Genomic DNA, 7246 nt, shown 5'->3' with positions numbered 1-7246 from the left:
AGGGGGGACTACAGGGTTCTCCCACTTCCTGTCAGTCAGGTGGAAAACTGATTTTAAAAAAAAAAAAAGCAGAAACCTCCACTAACCTTTGGTTTTGCATGCAAGCTGTGGCTGGAGGTGGATTGTGTCAAAGTGAGAACACTACAGCCAAACACATTTGCACCCTCCACACTGGAGCGTTAGACTGAACACCTACCAAACAGGCTCATTAAGATGTCACTGAAAGAAACAAACTGCAAAACACCCAACAAGAGCTTTATTAAAACACCACTTTAAACATGGAAACGCCACAAAAGCAAGTGACACAAAAACTGCAGCACCAGGGGAAAAACAAAAAAACAAAAAAAACAAAGAGCTTCTCTGAAGCCACTTTTAAAAATACCCCTGTGAGTAGATGCAAGCTCAAACATACAAATAACTCCTAAAAGGTGTTCTAATTTCATAAGACATTTAACCACGTGATGCAGAACTCAGCGGCACTTCAGGTTATACGGTCTTCTGCTGGCCCTTCTTCCCGATCAGAGACTTGTGGATGTGAGGGATGACACCTAGGAAGCAAAGAAGAGATGAGCCATAGACACGACACATGTACCGCTGACGTCAGTCTCAGCTGAAAGAGAGAACAGTCTTTAACTCTGTTAATCAGCACAAGTCTGATTATTGTAGAAGGACACTTGGGATTCAACACTGTCTATTTGAAAGATACATTGATCATGAAAACGTGAACAATTCCAAAGTGGGAAGTGTATCCTCCACTACACTCTGTAGTGATGGAGGTTAGATGTTGGTTGCAGAACACTTTTCCTACCTCCACCAGCAATAGTAGCCTTAATAAGTGAATCCAGCTCTTCGTCTCCTCTAATGGCCAGCTGCAAGTGGCGTGGGGTTATACGCTTCACCTTCAGATCCTTTGATGCATTTCCTGCCAACTCCAGGACCTGGACGAAAAAAAAAAAAAAAAAAAAGATAGCGATCGTTCAGAAATGTACACAACAGGACTTTGGGGTTGAAGAGGTGTAGAGGACCGCGGGTGCCGTTACCTCGGCCGTGAGGTATTCCAGAATCGCAGCGCTGTACACGGCTGCGGTGGCTCCCACTCTGCCGTGGCTGGTGGTTCTGGACTTGAGGTGTCTGTGGATACGACCCACTGGGAACTGCAGTGATAAGACAGGGCGTTAGTGCAGAGTGACAAAGGGTTCAGTGGCCTGCCGGGGAGGGAGGGAGGGAGGGACGGCCGCCAGCTCACTGCCCGGCGCCTGGTTGTTACCGTTAGCTTGTGTTAGCACAGCGGAGGAAATGAATTCATCTCTATGGACAAACCTGCAGTCCGGCTCTCTGCGAGCGCGAAATAGCTTTCGTCTTGGTCTTCCCGGAGTCTTTGCCTGCCTTTCCACCAGCCTGAAAAACGCAAACACTGTTACCGAGTTTGGAGTCACCACATGGCACATTACACTGGAATAAGATTAAAGGTGGAGGTTTAAGCGCTGCTTTTAGCGTCCTGTCCAGCCAAGAGCGACAGGTTAGCTAGTATGCTAAGACACAACAACAGCTAACGCTCGCGGTCAATAGTTGGCTAATGACTGACATTCTCCTGCAGCCTTTTAACGTTTATTCCCCATGAACCTTTATCATAGTCAGTGTGTCGAACTGATATGTCGCCAGGACGACATGAAATACGTACCATTTTTAAAATCCCCAAATACTTTCCAACACTGCTGTACAAAGCCGACCACTGACTGTTGGTTTGAACTACAAGTCCTGCTTCCGATTGTCCCTTACATATAGCCAGTCTTCATCCGGGTAACTGCAGGGAACGCACCAGCCAATCATATTCGGCCATTATGCGTTTCCTGCCAAAGCATTCAGCCAATTGGCAACGAAATAACTCACTTTGCGGGAAAAGTGGTTCATTTCCGCTCAGTAATGATGGGAAATATAGTTCTGACGTTTAAATCATCTCTCCCATCTTCACCTATATTTTTGAAGGTAACAAAACAAATAAGTACAAATTCTACAAACTGTTTCTGATGCAGGTAATTTATTTCTGCAATGGATTTGGGATATGAGAGAAAATAAATAGTTTCTTTAGTTTTTGCATCATCAGGCCTCACTAACACTGGTGGGCTACTTGACACAGCTGATCCGTGTCAACCACCTGCACAGGTTCTGCTGAAATACAAGCACAGTTCCTGCTTTGTGCTGAGATTACAAAACACTGCATACAATTCTCAACACTTGGCACGATCGTCATGATTAAAATCTCTTGTGTTCACATGGGAAACACTGCCGTTCAAAACGCTAAACTCACATTTCTTACTACCACTGGGGAGGGGGCCCCATAATCTCTGATTACGGACCACTTTGGTGGGCCAGGTGTCCGCCTGGTGACGGAGAGTATCCCCTTATTCCTCTTGTACAAGCTGGAGCAGATGATGCTTCACCTGGCTGCTGGGCCAGGGAGAGCATGGAATACAGGATGCAGCTTTTTCCTCTATTATTTGTTCTGTATGTAGAAAACTTTTCCATCCAACTTAGTGTTTGCTGGCATGCATGCAGTATTTTTGTGTGTGTAAAATCTTTATACAAACACATTTGACAACAGACTACTGTACATCTAAAGTACATGTTACTTTAGTGCTTCTCTTGCTGATCTATGGCATTTTCTTATATTCAAAACGTATTCCGCCAGACACCCCTCTCCTAAAAGAGGCCATCCCATGTGCTGTCACTTCATTATAACACCTGTGTGTCCACTCTTGTATCTTCTGCCAACTTGAATATTTTTACAGATCCATCCATCCATCCATCCATCATGATGTAGTTTCTTAATGTGGCCACATGAGGACAGTCAATGCTCATGGTTCCACATGCAGTCTGTGCTCTAATTATTCCATCAGCTTCACTTCACTGTACCATGACCGCAAATTCTAGTGATAAATATTATGCCAAGTCTTAGAAGCAGTTCATACATGCATTTACATTCCTACATTAGACCATCAGGAGTGCTGCCAATGAAAGCTTTGTCTTAGGGCTATATTGTTTCTGTAGCTTCGTAGCCCGTCATTGACATCTTGTGCTCAAATAAAAAAGTCTAATGGATAGTGGAACCTCGTGATGTAAAGCCAAACTCAGGAGGAGTAGTTCCTGTTGTTTCCAGGAGGTATTTAATATTATTATAAAGGTAATGGAAATCTAATTATGCTGATTTTACTATGGGAGCCATTACGTCAGAAGTAGTGCTATTTGTTCCCCATCCTGTATCTGGGAGCGGTGTGTTTTAGACAGACAGACCACAGCCACATTGTTAAGGCTTCTAATTCATTATTTTGAACACGAGCTTTTACTTGATTACTTATGGTATGTGAGACTGAGCATGAGGAGAGAAGCAGCTGTAGCTAGAAGTAATCTGTATGCACTTGATTTCACCCCCACATCATTATTAGATTACAGTAAAATAACTCACACACCATCTCTATGTGCTGTATGAATTATTTTTATTAGAATTTGATTTGGAGACCACGGAGCAATTAGACATAGAAAGTAAAGACGTTTTTCATCCTGTCCATCCCCTGGCCCAGATAAACCAGAAGAATGTCTCAGTGTCCCACTGGTTGTGATGCATTAAAATCTTTGCTATTTCCCACCTTTCAAATAAGCACTTTCCTCCTACAGCTTCAGGACCGTCTTTTAATCACACCCCCAGCAGAAGGTATTAACAGGTTTAAGATCAGGTCTTGACTGCTGATGAGCTGCTTGGGAGCATGAACCAGGTTCGGCCCCACCATTGTAATATCCGGCATTTCTAAGGATGTGAGACCATCATGGAAATCCACCCATGCCCTACACGTTACTGTATCTCAACACTGTCAAAGTTGTACCCCCAGTCTAGTCCCCCCACCCACAGAAGGTTTTAACTCAAGGTCCACTTTCTTTACATCTCTGTGTGTATATATCTAATCCTGCCTGTTTGTATGTGAGATGAAACCAGGTTTCAGTCTCCATTTCCCCCTGCTCTACTGCAGTATTAATGTTTTACTGGCTCCAGTCAGGGTGTGTGCGCATGTGTGTGACTTGATAAGACAATCCGTGTGTGTGTGTGTGTGTGTGTGTGTGTGTGTGTGTGTGTGTGTGTGTGTGTGTGTGTGTGTGTGTGTGTGTGTGTGTGTGAGTGTGTCTGGGACAACATGCACAGCTGGTGTTGGGATGGTTACTTTTAAATCTCATATCATCCATTCCCAGGCCTTTCACAACACACTCACTCATTCACTCTCTCCCCTGACCCCTCCCTCGCTCATGCTGCTTTTCAGCCCATCCTCCTCAGTAGTGATGGGAATTTCGGCTCTTTTTAGAGAGTCGGCTCTTTTGGCTCCCAAGTGGCTCCTCAGATTTTTTGTTACTTCAATAAATGTATTACCAAAGTATGTGTAAAATGAATTACTAATGTAAAAAACACATTATATAGAATAGTTATTGTTTATATTGCTTTATTAATTTTAAATTATTTAGTTTTACTGGGGTCATAGAGCTCTGGGCTGTAGGTCTTGGTGGCTGTGGTGTTGTCCTGGATGATGCTGTAGACACACTGACACCTTCATTAACAGCAGCTTCCCTTGCTTATCTTCTCTCCTCTAACTGAATTGATGGGTGAACAGTACACACATGTCTGTGCAGGTTGTTTGTGGAGCCTGATATGAAATTTTAATTTTGCAAAGTCTGCACTCCGTCCTCAAACCAATCACGTGACCAATCACGTGCGGCTTTAACAGAAAAAAGACGAAAAAAACACATCGGCTCCCGTCGTTCACTTCAAAGAACCGGCTCTAAGAACCGGATCGTTCGCGACCGACACATCACTACTCCTCAGCCAACAGTCCCCCCCCTCCTGCTCCCTCCTGCTCTCTCCTGCCTCTGGAACTGAGCTTCAAACCTGACTCCCTCCACCTGTAACCTTTCTTACTGTAGCTTATAAATCTGTGTTTTTATCTCAGTTCTTTGCCTCAGTGCATTTGATACAGGGGATTACAAAATGTTGTTGGATAGACTAAAAAGCTGGGTGGGACTGAGGGCATCTGTCCTAAATCATAGTTAGTTTTACTTCATGTCTATATATACAAAAAAAAAAAACACATGTAAAGTTCCACATGAAGCATATTTGCAATTTTATCATAATGATGTGGGTGATGTTCAACATTGGGTGTTCCAGAACATTCTCCAACTTAACAGGGACAAAATTGAAGTGACTGTTTCCAGTACTCCACAGCATAGGCAACATATTAGAGCTCATCTTAACCTCCATTTCTATTATCTTTTTAGAATTATGTCAATATTGGTGCGCTCCATGACTGCCTGGCTGTTGTAGAGGAGTGGATTCCCACCAGTTTGTACAGGTCCTGATAAATTTGCTCGTGAAATGAAACCCTGTATCTGACGTTTAAACCACCCTCGAGAAACCCGGGGTGATCTTTGACCAGGATCTGTGACCCACACGTAAACGAGCTCAAACAAAACTGCTGTGTCCAAAAACAATTCATTACAAATCCATATCACAGTTTCTTTAGACTAACGCATGCTCTTCTTTCCTGTTTCAGCCACAAGTACCTTGGACCTGGTTGGAGCCTCAAAGTGGGCTAAACACTTAGTAATATTTTCTCTGTACACCAAGTGCATAATAATGAGTGTCATTTGTTTTTGTATTTATACCTCTGGCCTCTGACTCACTTTCCCTGTAATTTCACTGGAAATACTCTAAGTTAGGCTCTGCCTCCCCTGGCTGCATGTGCCTGAGCTGACATCATAACTGGGATATGGGCAGAAACTGATGAAGAAGCTGGCTAAGAAAATGTCTGAACAATATGTTACGACTCCTAACAAAGTGCACAAAAGACAAGTGTTTTTCTTTGCTTGCACAAACTAGTACTAGTTTTCCTTGTTAGTGGCGGGGTCCGACATTCTTGTCTCTCTATGCAAAACGGTCACAGCATCTGTCATCTCTGTTTGACTTGTGCTATCAGGTGAACTACCCAGTTGGAGTCCCAGTTGTGGTTTCCTTTGTCTTGCTGATGATCCTGGGCACTGGAATCATTGTATATTTGACCCAAGAGCGTCAAAAACAAGAATTCTATCACATGCAAGAAGCCTTTCACCTCCACCTGTTTAATAACTTTGTTGTAAACTAGGCAGGGTCAAGTGTGAAGTTTTATATTGCATATTTTAGGTTTTATATTTATATATTAGTGCGTAGAAGAAGAGCGACAGCAGAACAAGCAGAAACGTGTGCCCCCCCCCCTTCACTGAGGTACTGGCTGCCTGAAGATGTTCTACACACACACACTACTCACTAAAAGTTAGGGATGTTCAGCTTTCAGGTGAAGTTTCAGGATGAACCTAAAATGCATTCTAACCTTTCCAGGTGAACTTAATGTGACCTTCTCTAAACCTTTGAATGCACATGTCCAACTGTTCAGTGTCTCAGTACTTTCTGCACCAGCTGCTGTTCTCTAACAAGAAGCTTAACAGCAACATTCACAACAGGTTTGATCCATGAATCCACCAATACATTTCCTGCTTCAGTTAGAATTGGTATTTAAACAGTCCTCCTCATCCTGCTGTTCACATTCTGACATCATGAGACCAAGACGACACCTAACAGTTGATCAGCAGCACCTCAACACTGGAGGCTTCAAACAGGAAGTCCTCAGACGGAGGTGTTCACTGAGCTTAGAGGGTCACAGAGTGTCATCAGGAGGTTGGAACAGTGATACAGAGACTGGAAGAGTCACAGAAAGGAGAGGAGTGGACGTCCTTTGGCCACATCCCAATTTACTGAGACACTGAACATGTTTTGTTGTGGTATACCTACCACTGTTGGTAGATTTTCTTTCAATAAATTGTTTAAGATGAATAAAATCACCATTGCATGCTTCTACTTAAATGCCCTACTTTCATGATATAATATCACTGTAGCATTCACTTTTTACATTTTCCATAGATTTCACCTGAAAGTGGAAGATCCCTAACTTTTAGTGAGTAGTGTATGTGAAATACAATACCTATAATATGGAAAGTGATGACACAATCAAAGCGTCTACAAACAGTGAGAAAGCAAAAAGCATGTGTTTACCCCAGTTTGTGAGGGATTTCACAATCTTTGGAGGCTCAGCTGGCCTCTGACTCACTTTCCCTGTAATTTCACTGGAAATACTCTAAGTTAGGCTCTGCCTCCCCTGGCTGCATGTGCCTGAGCTGA

General features: G+C 43.2%; 1 protein-coding gene across 1 annotated transcript; it reads right to left on the bottom strand.

The window, feature by feature from the left end:
• Positions 1 to 242: 242 nt before the first annotated feature.
• On the bottom strand, positions 243 to 1745 carry LOC139223154 (histone H2A.Z). The gene is made up of 5 exons (XM_070855125.1): positions 1682 to 1745; positions 1321 to 1398; positions 1041 to 1154; positions 809 to 938; positions 243 to 548 (listed from the first exon to the last, which is right to left on the bottom strand). Exons 1-5 carry the CDS (start codon positions 1682 to 1684, stop codon positions 487 to 489), a joined length of 387 nt encoding a protein of 128 aa, XP_070711226.1. The 5' UTR covers positions 1685 to 1745; the 3' UTR covers positions 243 to 486.
• Between the last annotated feature and the right edge of the window lie 5501 nt (positions 1746 to 7246).

Source organism: Pempheris klunzingeri, chromosome 23 (assembly GCF_042242105.1).
Source record: "Pempheris klunzingeri isolate RE-2024b chromosome 23, fPemKlu1.hap1, whole genome shotgun sequence".
In the NCBI taxonomy this organism is placed as follows: domain Eukaryota; kingdom Metazoa; phylum Chordata; class Actinopteri; order Acropomatiformes; family Pempheridae; genus Pempheris; species Pempheris klunzingeri.
Note: the sequence above shows the minus strand (reverse complement) of the source record. Positions and strands in the feature narration are given on the sequence as shown.

Coding starts and splice junctions, on each gene's coding strand:
- LOC139223154 (XM_070855125.1), bottom strand. Junction 939..1,040: donor TGGAATACCTCACGGCCGAG/GTAACGGCACCC, acceptor TTTTTCGTCCAG/GTCCTGGAGTTGGCAGGAAA. Junction 549..808: donor GGCTACTATTGCTGGTGGAG/GTAGGAAAAGTG, acceptor TTTGCTTCCTAG/GTGTCATCCCTCACATCCAC.